The sequence below is a fragment of the Cololabis saira genome, chromosome 13 (assembly GCF_033807715.1).
Source record: "Cololabis saira isolate AMF1-May2022 chromosome 13, fColSai1.1, whole genome shotgun sequence".
Lineage (NCBI taxonomy): Eukaryota > Metazoa > Chordata > Actinopteri > Beloniformes > Belonidae > Cololabis > Cololabis saira.
Genome location: NC_084599.1, coordinates 15915556 through 15938569, shown reverse-complemented (window position 1 = coordinate 15938569; position 23014 = coordinate 15915556). Strand labels below are relative to the sequence as shown.

The following is a 23014-nucleotide window of genomic DNA, read 5'->3' as shown; positions in this document are numbered from 1 at the left end:
GAGGAGTTTTAGCCTTGAAAAATGTTTTTTGACCTTACATTTCCAGAATACTTATGAACAAATGTCATATTTCAAATTCTTTTATTTGTTTTGTCATTTGGAAGTACAGTGAGTAAACCAGGATCATTTTGCCAGAGACTGGGTAGATTGAGCCATTATAATATTGGCATTGCTATATTACATAAAAATGAAAGCAATTCTTTTGTCTCTTAACATGGATCCAGTTTAGCTCCTGCATTCCACCAGTGTGTTTGGGCTGGGTTTTGTACTTGTCCTCTCGGGGGAAGTGAGAAGGCATTGGGGAGGTTTTGCTTTAACTGTGACAAGGTGGAGTCACTGCTGTAATAGTTGTGTAATATTGCGGGGTGCTCCATTTCTTAAGCACAACCATAGAGCTCTGGCAGAGAGTGGCTAATTGACCTCGTGCAGCAAGATGTAATAAGGAATTTCTAACGCAGCATTTTAGTGCAAACTTGTCAATTCTTTCTATCCAAAGTGTTGCTGCAACATCATCCATCATGTAGGTCAAGGTGTTCTGAAAATCTTTACTCTCAAGGGCAGCAGGTAGGAGAGTACTTGAAGATATGAGGAGGGAGTCGCTTAACTTAAACAAGTGAAAATGTAGTTCTGTGTGGCCTTGTTACTTTCTTTTTCTGTTTTGCATATTGTTGATATAGTCCTGACAACATCCAGCTACATTGTTTAACTTTGTATTTATTAAGAAATGTTTAAATGGGAATATAACATTACAATCACTTGACAGTAATTGCTTGAAATACTCATATAAGCACTACGTATGAGCAAGGGCCTTTTTAAGGGTTGCTTTTGAATAACTTATATTTTACACCACTTTTCTGGTTGACCTCTGGAGAAGTTTGTAAGCAAAGTAAAAATGTTTTTCTTCAGTAGTTTGGTTGTTTTTCTGAGGGGATCTTTGTGTGGCATATGAAAAATAACTGGCATGTCCCAGGGAGCAATAAAGAGGTGATGACAGCCAACACAGACACTTGGCCCAGAAATGGGTGCCTTGCTTTGTTTTTCTCTTTTTGCCATTGATTGAAAAAGTACAGTGTTGGGTTGCTCACTAATGTGAATCACTCAACAATCCAGTTTCCCCATGGTGAGAGTGAAGGGAACGACGGAGGGGGGTAAAGAACACAAGTGATTGGATATTAGGAGCTGGCTATATGACATCATTGGGCTGTTTGTAAAACACAGTAAACAAAGAGGGAGACGCTTGAAAGGCTCTCTGTGCTCCTAGACAACATTACCACAACACAAATGGCACTTGCTACTTATCCTACCACCTCCCCACTTTAATTTACTATTTTAAACAGAAAAGTACACATTTTTACTAATTAGAACAATAAAATTACTTCTTGACTTTTTTTTAAAAAGGTTTGTGAGATGGAGCTTGTTTTGGTTAAGATGTTTGAACGACAAGTGAAGGTAAGCTTTGGAAAATACTGGTTGGGTAGAGATGTTTATTTTAGAGCATTGAGGTTCTGGTCTATGAAATAAGTCAGGTGCATTGTTTTCTCGAAATCCAAATTAGTTGTTGAATGCCAACCCTTGTGCAAGTAGTCACTTTTTAAAGAAAATTTGTAGAAATCTTAGCAACCTGGCTGGCTGATTCTGATTTTTTATTTTTTTTTTTTTTCCCTGCTCCCAGCTCTATTATAGGCACGTTTCCACTAGCAGGAGTTCAAGGTAAACCCGCCAGACAAGAATCTCTAGCAGGGCCGACCGTCTTCTCAACCCCTTCTGCCAGCCTGTCTCCATTATGCTGCAGCGTCATACAAGTCTTTAACTGAAAAAATAGCACAACCAACCACAAAGTGGCGGTAATGCACATTTTTTGCTGTTCGCAAACGGTCAGCAGCATAAAAAGAGACGAAAAAGAATGCAGCAAAAAAATAAAAAGAACAAACACAAAAACAATGGATGCTTCTTGCAGTTTTGTTTTTTAACATGCACAGCTGTTGTAGTGATTGAGATTAAAAGGAAATCCCCCACTTGACCTCTACATTGGCTTAATAAGCCAACAAAACCTGAACTCAGTCGCTGGTCCATCTATCGTTTTATACTTGTAATCTCCAACTTCATCAAATGTACTCGCAGCAGAATGTCTCTGGTCTAAATGGTTCAAATTAATTGTGGACACTTATGTTAATGTGAGAGTGGTGAACTTTAGGAATCCTGATCCGCAGGGAGGGTCCTGTTGGCCAACCTGGGTACTTCTCCTACTACAGGGATGTTTTCGGCCTGTAAAGGTTACTGAAAGACATTGATAGGGTCCTGAAAAATCTACCGGGAACTCTATTGTGTGCCGCAATTGACAGATCAAGCCCTTAGCCTGACTTGTGCCACCCTCACAGCCAGACTCTTTAGCGCTATTTCCTAGCTATGTTATGTCCTGGGAAGACAAACTGTACTTATAAATATAAAGTATAAATAAGTTTTGCATTTTTTACCTCCCCAACCAACTACCACACACACAAACTGCAAAACTGCTTTTCTTTTTTGGGAGGTGTTGGTTTGTGAGGAAAAACAAGTTTCTCCTAAAATCTGTCACACCCTTTTATATTTTAAGATGTTAAAAAGAGAGAGAAAATATAACCACCTATATTCTGGTGCATAAAGCGCGGTGTAAAGTTCTTCTTTTGTTTAATTTTATTTTGTGTATAGCTCCTTCCAGTAACTGGAGATATTATTTTATAACCATGTTGGAAGACACAGGATTTTATTGAAACTATGTTGTTGTTTTAGTTTGATAGGAAGCAATAAAGACTGGACTCTAAAGCAATGGATTAAGACCATTTGGTCTGAGTTTAGATTTACCTGCTCCAGAGTTATGGGACCATCAGGGGGAAGAGAAGCAGTGGATGAAGTGATCCATCCATAATTTCTAGAGCCTATCCTGCTAACCAGTGAAATTATCTGGGGTAGCTTCAGTTTGTCAGATCTAGTGTGTCCTGCCTACATATGGATTAGCTTGAACACCTGACTATACAGAGTGAGCATGTTTTGTTTTGTTTTCCCGCATCAATAGAATTTTAATTCCCTGATGCAATCATATGCCAGATTGAGGCACCGAGATTCTTTGAACTTGCTGTTTCAGTGTTTGTTCATCAATAATCCTACCGAACTGTAAGATATTTAAAGAAAAAAAAATCCCAATTTACGTTTAGTCTTTAATGCACTACAGTAAGCAGCATGGTTGTTATTCGACTAGAACACTCTTTCACTCCATCTGGGTGCACTGTCCCCACCACCAGTGTGTGTGAAAGGACAAGCTGCAGCACGACCCAAAACTCAACAAGCCCCTTAGTTAGTTTTCTCTCATAACAATTTTGCCATAACAATCCATATCAGTCCAACAGGCATGCTTGTGTTAAGCATAAACGCAGTGAATTGGCTTTTCAACATGTTTTTACACGTAAGCTGCTTGAAAAAATGGTGTAAAAAGGATTCTTTTTGCCTTCTTATCTATAGGGGTTTTATTTTACATGTAAGGGCATTTACTGTCCAAAAAAAAATCTTTATTTTGCCTCATGAGGGTCCACTCTCTCTACCACAACTGTATCCTGTCTTGCAGCTTTGTTTGGCTGAGAGTAAAAGCTGCAGCATTGTAGAAACATTAAGTTTTGTCACGTTAATTTGGCTCAAGTGATGTGCAAAAAGTAGTAAGCTGCTGCACCAAATAATGGTAATGAAAACAATCAAGCACATCATATGTCAAATTAAAACATCCCAAGTTAAACCTACCTTGTTTTGGATTTCTGCCGATACATCACCTTTAAGGTTATTAAAAACTCCCATCTTTTTTTCTGTATTATCTGAGTTGGTTTAGAACATTTGTTCTGCATTCTGAAATATCAGAATTGCTGATAAATATGGGGAATTGTTCTTGTTTCCAAAAGTTTAGTTGTTGAAACATCAACCTTTGAAGATTTTATGCTAAATAAGATCAAATCTTTAGTATTTTGCCATTCTTTGGTGGACACACTTTTCACTGCAGTGCGGTTTTTCAGTGGTATTTGGACAATTCAGAACGTAATGTTTAGTGTTTCTGTGACAACCAGGAAGAAACAGAACAAGGCATTTCCTTGAAAGGAAAGAGGTGAAGGGTCGCTTTACTATTGGCTGTCTACTTGGCTGGAATGAGACCATTGAGAACTAGACAGGAAGTTGTGTCCCCAATTGGAACATAAATCTTGAGAACACTATTGAATATTCTGAAACAATGTGGCACTTAGTTAGCAACTTAGCGGTCGGAGGTTGTACCTAGACAAGTTGATTAGTACAGTTTAAGAAAAATAAATGTGTTCTTTCTCACCTCTGTTAAGAGGTTCCATATGTAAGTTAAAGTAAACTTAAACTGATGTGATATTCATTTGTGTGATGTTAAAGGTTTATCTTATTTAAATGGGGCTCCTGTACAAGATTAAAACTTGGTATTTAACTTTCCTTCCAAAGTTGTAGGCCACCTACATCATGGTTTCTCAGCCATTTGTATGCACCATAACCAAATCTATTACGATTTGCTTAGATTATTTGAATAATAGGAGCACATGATCTGTGTGACATGTAAATGTACAGAGAGCTCCAGGATACTTCTTAAATTTGTTGCAGGAACGTGATCTAAATAATTGCTCTTACAAGCCTTTGAAGATTCAACTTTTCATTTGTCTTACCATTCTTTTTTTTTTAACCGTCCTTTTTGCACTAAAAAAAAAAAAATGTTTTCTTTACTTGATGGTTATCTTTTATAGTTAAGATGAAGTAAATGCGACTCAGTCGTAATTGCTCGCAAAATGGAGAAGGTTTTGCATTTTTTCCATATGGATTAAAGTTAGACATAGTTCTTAAGCGAGTCATTTCTTAAAATAATTGTTTTACGTGGTTATATATAAAGGGCAAATCACTGGATAAGCTTTAACAGGAGATAATAAAAAAAAAAGTCCTGAAAAACCTGTAAAGCCTCTAAATGCTGAAATAAAAGTCACAAGTAGTAACGATATAACCCAGGAAGCCTGAACCGATGTTTTGGTTTACTAGGGGACAGAAGCCAGTTGCAAATGCTAGTTTGGTATAGAGGGGTTGAATAGATCAGCTACACACAGCTCTTCACTAAAAATGGTCATACTGTTTTTCAGTTTAAAAAAGAATTGCTAAATTAAGGTGGAATAACATTGTGTTGGAGGCACTGATGACTTCAGATAATGATTTAAAAACAACAGATGTGAAATAGAAGGAGAATTGTATGTTTACTCCTCACAGTAATTCATGTCTTTCAGTTTTTCTCTTTTGGGAATATGTTCTCTCTTGTCGGGGTTAGAACTAGCAAATAACCTTGCATACTTCTTAGTCTGAACTTGGTGCTTTGATTCCCTCTGTGTTATTTCCTAACCTCTGCCCTCTGGCTTCTCTGCAGCTTCTACACCAGTCAACAGCAGCGTGAATAGACGCCGTGCACCCTCCTCAGTGACTCCCATCTCGTGGGAGAAACGGACCAGCGTCGCCATGTCGAGCATCACCATCGACCCTGAGCTCAAGCCCGGGGAGTTTGTCATCAAGAGTCTGTTTGCTGAGTTTGCTGTGCTGGCTGAGAAGAAGATCGAGATGGTGATGGCTGAACCGCTGGTAAGTCCACGTGCAGATGAGACCTTGTGTCAAGAAGCACAGGAAATGAAATTCAGTACACAACATGAGAAGGATCGTAACACCCTGCAGAGATAACCTCTACTTTTTTGCAACTGTCACATGTTGAACCATTTCAGAGAAAAAATAATAGATTTGAGGAAATTGCCAGGAAGGGTATCTTATTTATTTATTTTGTTTGTTTTTCACAAATAGGCAGCTTGAATGATAAAATTGTTTAGTCTCAACTGGCAGGTTTAGCTGCTTCTCCTTTCCATCATCTAAAGTTGCTGATACATTTATAGTTTTAGATTACCTTATTTATCTTATGCACTTCACTATAATGTTATTTTCAATTTGCTTGTTCATCTTTCATCAGAATTATGATTTACAGCAGTTGGTTGTTAGTACTTCAGGTTTAGTAACACCCTTAATCTTGATCACTTTCTTTCTCTCCAACACTGTTCACAGGAGAAACCACTTTCCCGATCCCTCCAGAGAGGGGAAGATGCACAATTTGACCAGGTTAGTCCAGCCAGAACCTGCATTTTGACCAAAAGTCCACCAGTACCTTTGAGTTTTAGCAGCCTCTCTTATGGATGTAAATAACTCCTTCAGAGCTCTGGTTTATTGATTTTGCTGCACCATAACAGTCTTCTTATTAGCAGCTATGTTTCACTAGGCTTTTATTGATGGCACTCATCATGATCAGTGCATCACCTCATCTGCTGCTTTTCTTACCCTGATTTGGACCATTTGGAAATCTGGACCCATCAGACCCCTTGACCCTTTGCTATTGCTGGCTGCATATATTCCTCTAAAATTACTTGTTGTCTTGCTTGATGCAGAACAATAATTTGACCCTTCTAAAAGGGGGTAATATGATTTCCATGACCACATGATGTCTCCCAACATGGTTTTAGAAATTAGAAGCTTCTCACTGCATCGGGAGGTAGTAACCTCCCATCGGAAAAGTACGACAGCTGTCCCATAACATTCAAATGTGGGCAAATAACCTGACCAGAGCAGACTTCAATCATCTTGAATTAAGGAGTGTGAAGGGCTGAAAATCTGTTATGGAAAGTGGGATTGTTTGTCCTGGATATTATCTGTACATCATAACCAATGCAAAACTGGTAGCAGCACCGCTCAGTGATAGCCATCCATACTCACTGGTAAGTGTTGGTCTGAGATGCTTTCCTGAGCTGCACCACACAGACAAGTGCATTACACCTGCAGTTACAGAGATCAGCCACAGGGCAAGTTCCTACAAGATTGTGCACAAACATGGCGTATATAGATTTTTGGTTTAGTAGTAGTATAAATTATTCAGATATACCACTGTGTTGTCGCTCTCGCTGCTCTCTACTTATTCATCCTGCTGCCTGCTTGCTCTGTACTTCTTGAGGGACACAGTACAAGACCTGTAAAAATAGATAAAATAACTTTCCAAACCCTGTCTCTTCTTACAGTACAACCTTAAGTTAATAGATTTTGCAAAGTATGAGATACAAGATTAAAATGTGGGAAACTGAATAACAAGGGTTGCATGGTGGCATGGGATTTGCCACATAACTTTGTTCTTGCCATTGATTCCTGCAGTTGAAATGGAAGGGGTTAGGGCAAAGATCCCAAATAAATAAATACATAAATAAATATCCCTCATCCCAGGAAAAGGTTTCTTGACTTGTAGAAGAGTAGCTATAAGGATGACCTGGAGCAAGAATGGGCATCATGTGTAGCTTAATGAATGTGACAGTTTCATTGCCCTACACCAACAACAGCACTCCCTCACTTCTGTTTGTGTATGCTGTATTTAAGTCCCCCCTGTCCCCCCCAAATAAATACCCCTCTTAGTAAGCTAGCTGTCCCTCATCTTTAGATGATGCAGATCTCTGTACAATGGGCTGGCCTGCTGCAGAATGCTTTGTTCAGCAAAACACAAAGCCAATGAGGGTATGGTGGTATAGATCCAGCTGTCCCTATTGTGAGTGAGGAAGAGAAAATGGGTATATAGAGCGCAAAAGTGAGAGTGCAGAATCGCTGTGTCATCCTCAGCAGTAAATCGGCATCGGGCAGTGGTGTGCATCTGCCCAGCGCCATAAGGGCAGAAGGAGCAATTACATAACTCTTCTGCCTATCATCCATCATCCACTTCCCTCATCACACTTCGCTGGGCCTTAAACACACAAACACATACATACTGTATACTTAAACAGTTGATGTATAATGATCACCTTATCTCATGTTTTATGTATTTGCTTCAACCTTTCCACTCCACTCTTGATTTAAGCTGATTTGATTTCTTTTTTCAATTATTTGTCTCGTCTTGGGAACAGGATTTGCTGTATCTTGTAAAAAAAAAAAATCAGCTATTTTCTATTATACCATCATTTAAGCTGTTAGAGAGAAAAGGTACTAGCTTTCATTTTTACTGACACAATTAAATTACTTGTGAGGTATTGAGAGAATGGCCTGCTGTCTTTGCTGACATATGAACCCTATAAAGGCATGGGTCCTGCAGCATGTCAAATTTCATCTCTGATGTTATCAACACAACATCCATCATTTGTTCAACTTTTCCCTGGATACCTACACTACTCGTCACTGTTTGAGGAAGTTATTTTTTCGCCAAATTGAGATTAAATAATTTTTTCCTGTTATAAAAATACTCACTGTGTTGTGTGTGTAATTGTACATTTTTTTTCTTTTTTTTTTAGTTAATAAGCTCTATGAGCTCAATAGCAGAACACTGTTTGCCCTCCCTGCTGCGCACACTGTTTGACTGGTACCGACGGCAGAGTGGTACTGAAGATGAGTCTTATGAATACAGGCCTCGCTCCAGCACAAAGTCTAAAGGGTGAGATTGGCATTTTTGTCTTGTCTCCTTAGTAATCACCTGCCCCACCCCCCCAAATAAATAGATTATTGGTTGTATGTCCTCTGTTTAATGTGTTTGTTTACATACATTCATTCATTCATTCTGCTTTGTAGAGATGAGCAGCACCGGGATAAAGATTACCTTCTGGAACGGCGCGACTTGGCCATAGATTTCATTTTTTGTTTAGTTTCAGTGGAAGTTCTAAAACAGGTGAGTGCTCTGCGACCCTTTGCTCCTTCTGCCTCTGTATGTTTTTAACTGCCTGTAAAAAGTATTTACCTGTTGGCCTGCTGCATGTTTATGTATGAGATGGGAAAATGCAGTCAGTCTCTTTGACCTAATATGGACATGCTCTATTCAAGGATCTGGCAAGTATGATTACTACTAATACAGAAATTGACTGCGTTATGCCTTTACTTACTTTCTTCTAATTCATCAATTATTCCTTAGTTTTAATGAGCTGTCTTGTAGGGAGAGAAAGTGCTTTTGCACTTCTCTTTACAATGTTGCAGCTTTATCTGCTCTTATCTTAAAAGCATTTGTTACTATATTACATAGTTTTAGATTTTAAATAGCTGTAGTCTTTACCCTTTTGAAATTGTCAGATAATTGAACTACCACAATTGATCATGGTAGGGATTAAAGTGCATTTTACTGATCTTGCAAAATCGCTTTTTTGTTATTTCCAATCATCTGCCATACAGAAATGAACTACAATGTTGATGAAATGATTCACCCTACAGGAGAAATCAGTATATAAGTGCATTGCCAACACAACAATTCCCAGATGAATGTTTCTCTTGTAGATCGTCTAAATCCAAGTCCTCAGCTTCACTCCTAGGGTGATGATGCAAAAGTGAAATGAAAGATGACTTTTAATAATGATGATTCCATGTTTACGTCACAGATTCCTCTTCACCCAGTGCCAGATGCTTTAGTACATGAAGTTCTAAACCTGGCTTTCAAGCACTTTAAACATAGAGAGGGGTAAGCAGTACATACACAAACCAGTCAACAGTTAAATAATAAATAGATCAACTTCTGTAACCTGTAGACGAGCAGAACTTTGACTTTGTAGACTATAAGAACTTTGTTTGGCTTTGCATTAGGAAGTTCATTGTTTAAATATTAAAGCACATTAGAAATCTCATCATTGTGTTGCATGATTATTTACATTTAACAGGGCATTTGTTGCCTCTTGTTGAGCAGCTAGTCAATCTCACATAACCACACTTTTGTTTAATAACTTAATTTGAACAATACTTCTTAAAAACCCAATGACACTCCTAATTTACAGATACTGTGGCCCCAACACTGGTAATGTTCACATCATTGCAGACCTGTATGCCGAGGTCATTGGGGTTCTTACACAGTCAAAGTAAGTACAATAACACTGGCTATATTGTTTACAGCTTCACACATTTATCCTCTCAACAACCTCTTTGTGTTGGAATCCCCCCTCCCCCCCTTTCCTTAATGTTTGTATGCTTTGTGCTCAGGTTTCAGGCCGTGAGGAAGAAGTTCATCACAGAACTGAAGGAGCTCAGACAAAAAGAGCAGAGTCCTTATGTAGTGCAGAGCATTATTAGTCTCATCATGGGCATGAAGTTCTTTCGTGTCAAAATGTATCCTGTGGAGGATTTTGAAGCTTCTTTTCAGTTCATGCAGGTAAAATATCGTATTTTTACATGTTCAGGATTACACCATCTGTTAATAAGCACTGCTATCCCTCCTTTACTCGTATAGCTCTGATTTATGTCAACATCTGAAGCTTTAAACAGGAATATGTTCCTGAAGTAATACATCATCTTTAAAAATATTGTATAAGTAATAAATACTTATACTGTATTGTTAGTTCTTATATTAGTAATAAGTACTTGCAGTATAAGTCATTGTTCAGTGAGACATAAAATACTGCATTTCCAATAGCTTGTATTGCTGTCATTGCAGCACTTTGCTTATGCAGTGTGTTTGCCAGTGATATTACATTCCCCAGGACTAACAAGGGAAGAAGTTGTTTAAACTTCCTTCTCCTTGCTCTGTTTTTTGTTCTCCACACAATGTGTGCGTGTGTTATAACAATAAAATGTAAATAAATATTGAAAACTTTGTGCCTTTTCAAAATGTCTGTACTTTCTAAATGTAATAGCTGAACAAGCTGTCGTTCATGAGCAGCAAAGGTGAACAGGGTCAGCAGTATCACTGCATGAACTGCATGTATTTAATTTCTGGCCAGGCAGGTTGAGTTTCTAAATTTTTCCCGTGTCTTTTTCTCTCCATACATGCCTTTTGGTACGCTTTCATAGGAGTGTGCCCAGTATTTCCTTGAAGTCAAGGATAAAGACATAAAGCACGCTTTAGCCGGTCTTTTTGTTGAGATCCTCATTCCTGTTGCAGCTGTGAGTACCTTAAATTCAACATCCACTCAATTTTAAATAGTTTTGTGTTCATGTTCATCATTTTTGTTTTATGTCCCAATTAATGCTGCTTTTATTTTCAGGCAGTGAAAAATGAAGTCAATGTGCCATGTCTTAAAACTTTTGTTGAGATGCTCTACCAGACAACATCTGACCTTAGTTCCAGAAAGAAGCACTCTTTGGTAATAAGAATCTTCACTTGTTCATAATGGGATTTTTGTTTCTCAAGTCATGACAATTGCATTAAATAAATCCAGACCTGCTAAATTAACCATTTACTTTTGATTTCCCAGGCTCTGTATCCCCTGGTAACGTGCTTGCTGTGTGTCAGTCAGAAGCAGTTCTTCCTCAACAACTGGCACATCTTCCTCACGAACTGTCTCTCGCACCTAAAGGTACAGTACTGCCAATCACAGCCTGTTCAACAATACGTTTAAAGAAATCAGCTAATTTTCAGCATAAAGTGTAGAACAGTTACTGTATTCTTTTGTTTAAGGCAATTTTAAGACATCCTCTTAGAGTTCATGTCTAATTCTGTTTTTACTGTGATAAATATAAAATGAACTTCTTCTTGCTTTAGGGGCAATAAAAAGTGACCTAATATTTTTTCCTACAAATTTGTATTTACGTCAATCAAGACAATAGATTGATGCTATCTTCTTGATTTTGAATAGTGTGCTCTGTGGTTCTTTCTGAACATGTGTTTTCCGCATCATTATTAATGATCTAGATCTGGACATTAATAGCACTTGATTTGTTTCACAATGAAAAACTTTTTTCTTTCTCTCTGTTTTGCTAAATGTATAATTTATGCTCAAAAATGTGTGAAATTAACAGCATTTCTTAAAATTATTAGGATTGTTAAGTGTTGTAAATATACCCCAGGCTCAACCTCATAAATATACTGTACTACTTAACTAAACCTAACATTATCACAAAGTGCATATTGGCATCTCAAGTGCTGTTTTACCTCAGGTCTTTTGTTGATGGCTTGTAAACCAATTTCAAATTGATTAAGCCTGCTTTCTGCCTTCCTCTGACATTTGAACCCAAAAAGCTGATTGACCACATCCCTGACTGACTTACCGACTCAATGAGCAACTTTCCCATTTTCCTTTTGTGTTTCTGTTTTTATCCTTTGGTGAATGAATTTCAGCTCGCTTCCTTGTGATGGTGATTTTTGCAGTGGTTTTGGCCATTTGTGTTGTCATTGATCTCAATCCAGCCTTTCCTTTACCATAGATTTCCTTCATTGTAATGAGTTTCCTAAGCGTTGATTGTTTGATCGAAGTAATTCAGCAGGTGTGTGTCAGGTTGTCAAGATGATTCTGGATATATTCAGCCAATTTTGATTTTAGCCTTGTGGGTGCTCTTGAAAATTGATTGTATAAAGGTTCTGGCTTCCAAATTATTTCAAATGACTACACGGTGTCATGCAATTGAAAATAATTAAGAGATTGTTTATTTTATAGAGTTGTGTTCATAAAGTAAATCAAATTCAAAGAGATCCTTTTCTTCATAAAATTGATTTACTTTGTTTAATGCATGTAATTAGGGGGAGTACCATGTGATAGTAACATGTAATTGCTTCACTGTCAATTAAAAAAAAAATAGATCCTGTTTCCCCCAACCTTCTTGCAGTCTGATCAATATTGAATTTTAACACCTAATTTATTGTTTTTACATAATTGTGATTGGGAGCAATTATGAAGACTAATTATGATCCCTACTGGGTTGAAATTTTGTATATGGATTTGGATGCTTCTCGGAAAAGTCTGTGAGACGGGCAATCTTGTTGGTTTTTGTTTGTTTGTTTGGTTTTTGTCTCATCCCATCCTTCTGTTCCACTAAAAGCCAGCCCTCTGTGTATTTTCTTTGTCCTACTGTCTGATTTCCAAACAACTGCATACCCTATGTTAATTTACTTACTAAGTTTAAATTATTATTTTGTTCTTTATATTGAATTAAATACTTCATTTAAAAAATGAATTATTTTTGTATTATTAGCATACAACTTGTTCCACAAGTAACATATTGAACAGTTCATTTTGTTTCATTATTTATATATATATATATATATATATATATATATATAATATTTATTTATTTATTACATTACACATTTTTGGACATCTCTTGTCATTTCTTTTCTCTTTTTGTTCATAACTTGCATGTGTCCCCCTGCAAACCCTCCATTCTTTGTGTCTTGTCATTTTATCTTTCTCTCACGTTGACTCACTCCAGATGCCGTCTAACAACAGCATCCGAAAGCAGATTGAGACACTGCAGGTGAGTTTGTGCTGTAGCAGTGACTGGCCTGCTGCTCCCCTCCTCGTAACGATCCAGGTCTTAATCAGGAGGTAGTGTAGTACAGTTCCTCTTGCTTTGCTAAAGTTGTGAGTTGTTCTGATTTTGAAGTTCAAATGTTGCTTGGTAAAAGAGGTGAGGAGCACCATATGAAGTACTTTGGAGCTTGTGATGTTGCTGAAGACTTTGTGGTTAAACTAGACAGTGGCGAACAGAGGAATTTATTGTCTGATGTCCAGTTTTGCACGGTCCTAAATATTTTAACACAGTATAATCATATGCAAAATGATTGATACTAAAATCATCTCCATCATATCAGATATATTTTACCTCATCTTGACTGCTTTTGCACGGTGCTGCTCATCTTTTAGTTATTGTTGGCCCAGGTACTTGACTGTATTGTATATTCTATTATCATGGTACCCTTCATTGTGAGGGGGATTCATAGTTGATTGTCACTGTGGTACTCTGACAAAACTCTGGGAACTGGGAAACGAAACTCCTTGGCATGGGTAGAACCGTCATTGCACTGTGGAAGTTGGACCAGCTCTGGAGTTCTGTTTTAGTTGCATCTTGCCCAATCCATTATCCTGTTGCCTTCTGCTACAAAGGCAAATTGTTTTTATGAAACATTTTAATGGCATTTAATAAGCAAGATTTTTTTTTCTTTTTTTTTTTTTTTTAAGGATTGGAAAGAAGAAGCAAATAGAAGCATATTTGTGTCACGGAAGCAATGATTGTGGTAGCAAATGTGCTTTTATTTTTCAGAAATGAATGCTTGGTAAGCCAAACTCGAAGTGACTTGCCTTAAACACTTTATTATTTAACCAACTTATTTAGCATTATTCTTTTAAATTATTCAAAATGATTGGTTTGATCATAAAAAAGCTCCTATTGAGCATCCTCATATAGAGATTGCAGTACTTTTGTGGTTTAAGTATTTCATATTCTGTGTGATTCATTTGTGATTCGTTACGCAGGTTGCGTAAGTTACACACAGAAAGAGATTGCTGAGCTTTTGGCAAACTAGTATTACATCAAATGTTAGTTCTCACCTATCATGGAAAAGTTTGTTAACCTTGTTTACCGACTGATCCGACATTCCTGCTGCATCGACTTTTTGTGGTAAAGAATTCTACATTCTTAAGTCATGATCCACCAACCCCCTCCAAGTATGTGCTTTGTAAAAATGCCACATTGAAATGTTGATATGTCAATAGTATTTGTGATAGATGTTTTACACAACAGCGACATGCAACCAACAAGTACCCAAAAGCGCATTTGATTAAGATTGCTTGTTTGTTTTTCCCTGAAGATGACTCCCTTTGCCTTAAATGACTTTCCTCATACACATACGATTTTCTTTTACTGGTGACTACATCTTTAAAAGAAACAACAAAAATAAATTAAAGTGATTCTTAGCAGTTGCTGAACTGTGAATGTTGTCAAGAATTTAAATGTACAAAATGAACTGAATCATACTTTATTAAATACAACAGCATCATTTCTCTTTGTGGAATTATATTGTTGCACAGATGATATTCTGTATCTACATACAGTTTGCGTGTGTGTTGGTGTGGTTGATCGGTTTCTCCTGACGATGATGAGCTAACTGGTAAGGAATGATATTATTATTGATTGAATGGGTACCTCATAGTTTTCTTTGTCTTCATTTTTCACATCTGCAGAATAAAGACCCTAAAATGTCCCGTGTAGCATTGGAGTCTCTCTATAGGCTGCTCTGGGTCTATATTATCAGGATCAAGTGTGAGAGCAACACTGTCACACAGAGGTTAGTCAGCTATAATTTTACCCATAAACTCCTCCTACACAATCAATCCTTTTGCAACTTGTGCCGATCAAGCACAAGTCTTTCAAATAGCTTTGTCATTCAGAGCCAAATATGCAAGAAACTTGTCATTGTTTTTCCTTTCTAGTCGACTGCTCAGCATTGTGTCAGCACTTTTCCCCAAAGGATCCCGTAGTGTGGTGCCCAGAGACACACCCCTCAACATCTTTGTCAAGATCATCCAGTTCATAGCTCAGGTAAGCCAGGAACACAGATTGTGATGCATCACTGGTGAGCAATAACTGGGGAAACATCTCAATGACACCTGGTCTGTTGGTCATTACAGGAACGATTAGACTTTGCTATGAAGGAGATCATCTACGACCTCCTGTGTGTGGGGAAGTCTCACAAAACCTTTACCATCAATCCGGAGGTAAAGTATAGATTTTAGAGTTAAGCTTATTATATTGTGGTACTCGTGAAGTATGTTTTCTTATATTCTGTGTTTCGTCCATCCAGAGGATGAATATTGGTTTGCGAGCCTTCTTGGTGATTGCTGACAGCTTACAGCAAAAAGATGGAGAGCCACCGATGCCTACTACAGGGATCATCATGCCCTCTGGGAACACCCTGCGTGTCAAAAAGATCTTTCTGAATACCACCCTCACTGATGAAGAAGCCAAAGTCATAGGTAAATATTTGGACTTGTAACATTTGGTAACTAAGAGGCCTTTTTAAAAAAACATTTCTTTGGATAAAAATATATGTTTGGGTATCTGAAGACATAAGGACTTTGAAATTCAAAAACTCAGACGTAACACTTTTTGGGTCTACTTAGAATTGAAAATATGATATTCATTAAGCTGTTTAGGTATTAAGGGATTTGATGATGTTGCAAAACCATAAGAGTATTGTTATCCTGCTGCTCCATCTTTAACTCAACCCAAGTTCCGATCATGCTCCACTGACTATACTTTGTAAGTGGGTAGTGTAAAACTATATGCCAGATCTCAAGATGGATTCACTCCTTGAAAGAGAGATAGGTGAAGTGAAATCAAGTGGTGCGCTTCACACTCTCAAAGCTGCTGCTAGGAAATTAAGACTTTAGGAAAAATTGTGAAGTTGTTTAAAAACAGTCATAAAGTAACAACTTTCCTTGGCATTTCCAGGCATGTCATTGTACTATCCACAAGTAAGAAAAGCCTTGGATAACATCCTGCGCCACTTGGACAAAGAAGTGGGACGCCCCATGAGTATGACCAGTGTACAGATGTCCAACAAGGAGCCTGAGGACATGATCACGTATGTAAACGGGCGTTGATTCATACCGTGTTTTTTCTGCCTATGTTCCTGAGTACGCTTGTCCTATAACAGTTTCTCATTAATTCTGCCTACAGAGGAGAAAGGAAGCCAAAGATAGATCTCTTCCGAACCTGTGTGGCTGCCATCCCAAGACTGATACCAGATGGCATGAGCCGACAAGATCTAATAGAGCTTCTTGCCAAGTAATTTACCTTTCGTGACTTTATCAGATATGTAACTGCAGAGGCTTTGACATCTCATGCTTCTTAACTCTTCGCCTGCTGATTTTTATTTTTTATTTTTCTCCTAGATTGACCATCCACATGGATGAGGAGCTGCGTGGTCTTGCCTTTACAACTCTTCAAGCCCTGATGGTGGATTTCCCTGAGTGGCGGGAAGATGTTCTCTCAGGCTTTGTGTACTTCATAGTCAGAGAGGTAACTGATGTCCATCCTACACTTCTGGACAATGCTGTCAAGATGCTTCTGCAGCTCATCATCCAGTGGAAACAGGCAGCTCAGAGCAGCAATAAGAGTCACGATGCACAGGTTGGTGAGCTATGTCTTTGAACAACACTGTAGTTTGTATCCATGTGTCATGTTGAAAGAGATTTATATCAGTTAATTTAAAAAAAACCTTGTAATTTTAACAGGGCTCGAGCAACAGCCGTTCTCTGTCCTTGGAGCGCACCGTCCCTTTGGGTGTGCTTCATGTGGTGGAGGGTTTAGCACTGGTTGTGCTCTGTAGCTGCCGTCCGAACACACGCAGGTTGGCTGTTAATGTTCTCAAGGAGGTCCGTGCACTGCACACTGCTTTGGGCATTGGAAAGGTAATTACTTGAGGCTTATCCTTGATATAATTATGATTGGGAAATATTTAAGTCACTGACATTTGCTCTCCCTCAATCTTTCAGGGGGATGAGGAATTAGCTATTGACGTGATGGACAGATTGAGTGCATCAGTGTTGGAGAGCTTCATTCATCTCACTGGAGCTGACCAGGTATGAATATGTTTTGTGACTTTTTCAGTCAGAAAGTTTTAACACGCGGTGGGAAGCTTAACTCATCTTCTTCTGACCTTTCCTGTAGACCAACCTGTTGTACTGTCCCAGTGGGATTGACCTTCAGACGCTAGCTGAATGGAGTTCATCTCCCATCAGCCACCAATTTGATGTCATAAGCCCCTCACACATCTGGGTGTTTGCCCACGTTACTCAAGGCCAGGACCCCTGGGTCATCAGCTTCTCCAGCTACCTGCGGCAGGAGAACCTGCCCAAACATTGCCCATCCGCTCTCAACTATGCCTGGATGTTTGCCTACACCCGCTTACAGCTACTGTCTCCACAAGTGGATATAAAGTATGTTTTTGTTGTTTTTTTAACCTTTTGCTGTTTTAATTCATATGTATGTATTTTGAAGGTCAGATGAGATTTTATAATATGTTTTTCATTATGGCTTGAAAAAGATTTTATAAATGTTTATGCTCATGGTACAAGATGCATGTATTTGATGGAAAAACAATGGATTTTGCTGCTAACAAGTGAGAGCCTGAATCCTGAAACTGGGGACGCAATCGATTACGCAGCCGTCTGGACCTATTGTTCAGTACTGCTGAATTTTTAAGATATGTGCTTTTGATATGCCATTCATCTGACATCTACTGTGTCTCCCTGCAGTAGTCCCATCAATGCCAAAAAAGTGAACAGTCTTAACAGCAGTGACTCTTACATTGGCCTTTGGAGGAACTACCTGATCCTCTGCTGCAGCTCCGCTTCGTCCTCCCCCTCCATGTCTTCCTCATCCTCCACTTCTGGCTCCGTCCGTTGTTCCCCGCCTGAGACGCTGGCGTCTACGCCGGACAGCGGCTACAGCTATGACTCAAAGGTCAGACACATCTGCCCAAACAAAATCGTTTTTCACACGAGATCTGGATGTTTTGCAGAAATCATGACAGAAGATTGCTTGTTTGTGCAGTGACAGTATTTTTAGAAAAGTGAACATGTGTGTGTTTATAGATTGTTGGCACTCCGTCCCCCTCCTCCCTGTTCAAACACATTGTTCCAATGATGCGCTCTGAGAGCATGGACATCACGGAGTCTCTCGTGTTGGGGCTTGGCAGGACCAACCCCGTGGCCTTCAGGTAAACATCATGTGATATTATTTGCATAGAAAAATTCTATAGGACATGAAATACATATAAAAACATTATGATATCTCGATACACCAGTTTAATAAATAATTTTCATGTGCTTCAGAGAGTTGATTGAGGAGCTAAATCCAATCATAAAAGAAGCTTTAGAAAGAAGACCTGAAGTAAGTGCAGTTCACTTAAAACTTCAAAACCATTCTGTCATTCTTTTTTTTTTTTTTAACAGCCACAAAATAAGAGAACCAATTGTTTCAGGAAAACTGCTTTGCTTTTTACAGAATATGAAGCGACGCAGGCGTCGGGACATCCTCAGGGTCCAGCTGGTCAGAATATTTGAGCTACTTGCCGATGCTGGTGTCATCAGTCAAATGTATGTAATTCCCTGAGCATTAAGACAAAAAGAACGTGTGAATACAATTGATTTGTCCTGTCATAAGTGTGACTTAATGCATTGTAATATTTTGTCTTCGCAGAGCCAGTGGAGGGTTAGATGGAGAGAGCCACTCTCTGAACAGTACACTTCTCGAGTACGTTGATCTGACTAGGCAGTTGCTGGAGGCTGAAAATGACAAGGACTCTGACACACTGAAGGACATTCGCTGTCACTTCAGTGCACTTGTGGCCAATATCATTCAGAATGTTTCAGGTACTGTATAACCCTTACACTGCTTTCAGATAACAATCCTTTAAAAAACAAAAAATCGGTCTGCAAATTGTGACAATTCAGAGACCTTTAAATATATAGAAAAAAACTAGCTAACATTCTGATTCATTTCTACTAAAGGGGATACTTTGCAACCTCTAGGCCCTTTTTCTGCAGCCAGCTGACTGCTCCTCTCACTTGTTTCTTCATTCCTGACTCCATATTAAGACTGCTGGCAGAGCTACAGGACTTGCCAGCTGTTGCCCCTTATGAAACCGCACATATCCAAAGTATGTTTAGCTTTGTTGCCCAGTGGCATCCCACCTCTGCACCGATAGGCTTTCCTCCCACGATAACCGGTGTAACCACCTGTAAGGTGTATATTCTATTCTGTTAAAAGGTGGGCAAGATAAGCGTTATGCTTCAAGCCCAGACCTTTTCTGTCAAAATAATCACAATGTTGACCAGGGATAAACCTGTGTTATCTTGTTTGTTGATTTTTATGTTTGTGATTGACCGAAATAAATATTAACTAACTAAGAGTCAGCGTTAGCAGTGCTGACAATGGGCTGTGAGTTGGTAGTGAGTTGACAATTTTTCATATGAAACTTGTACAAATTTCCTGAAGTGCCTGAGGATACTGACATTCACTGAATCCTCATAACATCTTGCCTGATTGCTCCTCTTCTCCTGTGAGGCCAAAATGTCGAGCGGCTGAGGCTCATATTACGGTTCGCTCTGAGCCATCAGTACACCATGAGTTTCAGTGTTTTATTACCATGTCTGATTATAACAGGAACTTCCTTTAGCATGAGTGGCTGGAATGGTCTAAGTACATTACGTTAGTGGGAGTGGCTTATGATGATTATCTTTTTCCAAAGCAGGGAATTTGTTCAAAACTCCTGGACCGCTGCTACTTCTGCAATGATGATCATTGATGTCATGGCTTCTTGTCCAAGTGATTTTAATTAATTAATCACTTTAAATTTGTTGTTATAGATGTTTTTTTGTTGTTATTGTTCAGCATTTCACTTTCTTTTTTTTTTTTTACCATTGATGACTTTATCAGTGTCCCTAATCTGCAGAGGAATTTCTTTCCTAAAAAGATTACCGTAAACATACTAAGGAGTTTACCATGTTGAGACTGATGTCTGCTTAAGCATGTTTGATGTAGTCAGATAGACCACCTCAGTGCCAAATTAGTGGCTTCCACCCTCTGCCTGAAAGGGGCTGAAGTTGCATTTGTTACTTAACTCAGTGGTCAGTTGAGTTTAAAAGAACAAAATGTCTCTTCTTGTCTGTAGTACACCAGAGGAGGACAATCTTCCCTCAGCAGTCACTGCGACACAGTCTCTTCATGCTGTTTAGTCACTGGGCTGGTCCCTTCAGCATCATGTTCACTCCTCTGGATCGCTATAGTGACAGAAATGTGCAGATCAACCGCCATCAGTACTGTGCACTAAAGGTAGGCAACAAACCATATGTACTGTTGTAGATTTTTTTTTTTTTTTTTGCCAGTAGCATCTTGTTAACTTCCAGTATCTGTATTTTCCAGGCCATGTCTGCTGTGTTGTGTTGTGGGCCTGTAGCTGATAATGTTGGCCTTTCCTCTGATGGCTACCTCTACAAATGGCTGGACAACATCCTGGATTCGCAGGACAAAAAGGTAAAATAATTTTTAATTGCTCTAAAATGAAGTTTGTTTGAACTTTAGGATTATGTATTTGACATTTCAACAACAAAAAAAATATCACATTCCACTTTATTTTACAATTGTTTTTGAGTAATTTTTGGAAAAGTCGATTTTGTGTTTTGATTCATGGCATCTGAAACTGAGTTCATAGAACAAAATTAAGATAAATGCTTAACTTAGCATGTATATTGGAAATGTAGTGCTTATTTCAACAATGCTGTGGCTTCATTAGGTTCAGCAGCTGGGTTGTGAGGCCGTGATGCTGCTACTGGAGCTGAACCCAGACCAGAGCAACCTCATGTTCTGGGCTGTTGACCGTTGTTACACCGGTTCCCGCCGTGTGGCCGCCGGCTGCTTCAGGGCCATTGCTAATGTCTTTCACAACAGGTACAACACATGGGCAACTTGATTTTGAAATAATTTGTGTCCAGTCCTTGTGAAGCTAGGAGTCTGTAATTTAAATACTACATGTGTGTTGCTTGTTTCTTGTAGGGACTATCAGTTTGACACTGTGGTGCTGCTGAACTTGATTCTGTTTAAGGCAGCTGATTCTTCCAGGAATATCTATGAAGTGGCCATGCAGCTGTTACAGGTCAGTCTATTTCACATGGAAAGTTACTTGGCATATGCACTACGTAACACTACCATGGAGACTTCCATCATACATTTATTGTATTATGATTTACCTCTTTGTGAAACAGATCCTAGAGCCAAAGCTCTTCCGTTATGCCCACAAACTGGAGATCCAGCGAACAGATGGAATCTTGACCCCTCCGTCGCTGCTGCCACACCTCTACTCTGTGTCTTACTACCAGCTGTCCGAGGAGCTTGCAAGGACTTACCCTGAGCTCACTCTGCCCATCTTCTCAGGTGTGCAATGTTATTGTTTTGAGCTGCAGGTTCATATGTGTAATATGTAGGGGTGGGTATTGGGAAGGACCTCACGATACGATACGCATCACGATACTTGAGCCACGATACGATACAAATTGCGATATCCCGATTATGCGATATATCCCGATATATCGCGATATTCTACATAGTTCACCGAAAAATTTAAAAATGCATTACACATCTTAAAATCCAAGTTGTATATATGTACATCAGATGATAGTGATAATGCATTGGACAGACTGAGTCAAAACAATGTAATTCAAACTTTCCATTTTAATTATGCAACATATTTGCATGAAAAAACACACTGAAACACAATGAAAAGTGCAGTGTGTGCATTATTCTTAGATACAAAATACTCAAAATAAAATGCAGTGTCTCACCTACACTGAAATCACAAAATAAAGTGCAGCTAGGGGTGGGCAAAAATATTGATACGGCAATATATCGCGATACATACATTGAATATCGATATCGTATCGGGAGACTATGTATCGCGATATATTGCCGTATCAATATTTTTGCCCACCCCTAGCAATATGTCAAACTTCTGCGATAAACCCAATAACACTTAATCAGACATGTAGGTTTAAATAGGTTTTTTTAAGGTTTCTTTTTAATTAGGCTGTGACAGCAGTTACTATTTCTCTGAGGATGGAAAACGTTACTACAAGCCATTATGCTGGCTGTGTTCTGGTACCTCTGCAACATTTCCTTCTTTTATTTTTTAAAAGTGCACTACAATCATCTGTCTGTCTCCTTTCCACACTGCAGAGGTGAGCCAGCGTATCCAGACAGCGCATCCCGGTGGCCGTCAAGTAATGTTGCACTATCTGCTACCTTGGATGAACAACGTAGAGCTGGTTGAGTTCAAACCAATCACACGGCGACCAGAGGATTGCGGCAGTGGTGAGGAGGAAGAGGATGTCCACGACCGTGAAATTATGATGGTGAACAGTCGACGCTGGCTCCGGGGAGAGGGCTGGGGATCTCCTCGTGCAACAACTATGGTGCTAAACAACCTCATGTTTATGACTGCTAAGGTACAGACTATCGCCACTCCAACATGTGTAGATTTACATAAACTACATGGCTCTGGGATTGCAGATGTAATTAAATAATTTACCTTGAAATTCTGTTGTTTTGATAGTACGGGGATGAGTTTGCTTGGTCAGAAATTGAGAATGTATGGACGACATTAGCAGACAGCTGGCCAAAGAACCTGAGAATCATTCTGCACTTCCTCATCAGTATGTCAGGAGTCAACAGTGACCCCAGCCTCTTGCCCTACGTAAGT

The 23014-nt window shown here is 38.9% G+C and overlaps 1 protein-coding gene across 10 annotated transcripts in view; it reads left to right on the top strand.

Annotated features, from left to right (window-relative positions):
* fryl (furry homolog, like) overlaps positions 1-23014 on the top strand; it is a 75318-nt gene that overhangs the window by 27702 nt on the left and 24602 nt on the right. For 7 of the 10 annotated variants that reach the window (XM_061737962.1, XM_061737960.1, XM_061737964.1 and 4 more), the window contains 33 exons: positions 5438-5646; positions 6115-6168; positions 8364-8503; positions 8638-8734; positions 9432-9511; positions 9822-9902; positions 10024-10192; positions 10831-10923; positions 11025-11123; positions 11235-11336; positions 13186-13230; positions 14937-15040; positions 15186-15294; positions 15384-15470; positions 15557-15728; positions 16207-16339; positions 16435-16542; positions 16650-16887; positions 16992-17168; positions 17253-17339; positions 17428-17696; positions 18015-18222; positions 18354-18478; positions 18594-18651; positions 18766-18857; positions 18961-19133; positions 20435-20595; positions 20686-20796; positions 21056-21210; positions 21316-21415; positions 21525-21693; positions 22492-22760; positions 22868-23008. In XM_061737962.1, the coding sequence (XP_061593946.1) occupies positions 5438-5646; positions 6115-6168; positions 8364-8503; positions 8638-8734; positions 9432-9511; positions 9822-9902; positions 10024-10192; positions 10831-10923; positions 11025-11123; positions 11235-11336; positions 13186-13230; positions 14937-15040; positions 15186-15294; positions 15384-15470; positions 15557-15728; positions 16207-16339; positions 16435-16542; positions 16650-16887; positions 16992-17168; positions 17253-17339; positions 17428-17696; positions 18015-18222; positions 18354-18478; positions 18594-18651; positions 18766-18857; positions 18961-19133; positions 20435-20595; positions 20686-20796; positions 21056-21210; positions 21316-21415; positions 21525-21693; positions 22492-22760; positions 22868-23008 (4415 nt within the window). The remainder of the gene's footprint in view (positions 1-5437; positions 5647-6114; positions 6169-8363; positions 8504-8637; positions 8735-9431; positions 9512-9821; positions 9903-10023; positions 10193-10830; positions 10924-11024; positions 11124-11234; positions 11337-13185; positions 13231-14936; positions 15041-15185; positions 15295-15383; positions 15471-15556; positions 15729-16206; positions 16340-16434; positions 16543-16649; positions 16888-16991; positions 17169-17252; positions 17340-17427; positions 17697-18014; positions 18223-18353; positions 18479-18593; positions 18652-18765; positions 18858-18960; positions 19134-20434; positions 20596-20685; positions 20797-21055; positions 21211-21315; positions 21416-21524; positions 21694-22491; positions 22761-22867; positions 23009-23014) is intronic. The other 3 variants (XM_061737963.1, XM_061737966.1, XM_061737969.1) reach the window with 1 other exon arrangement.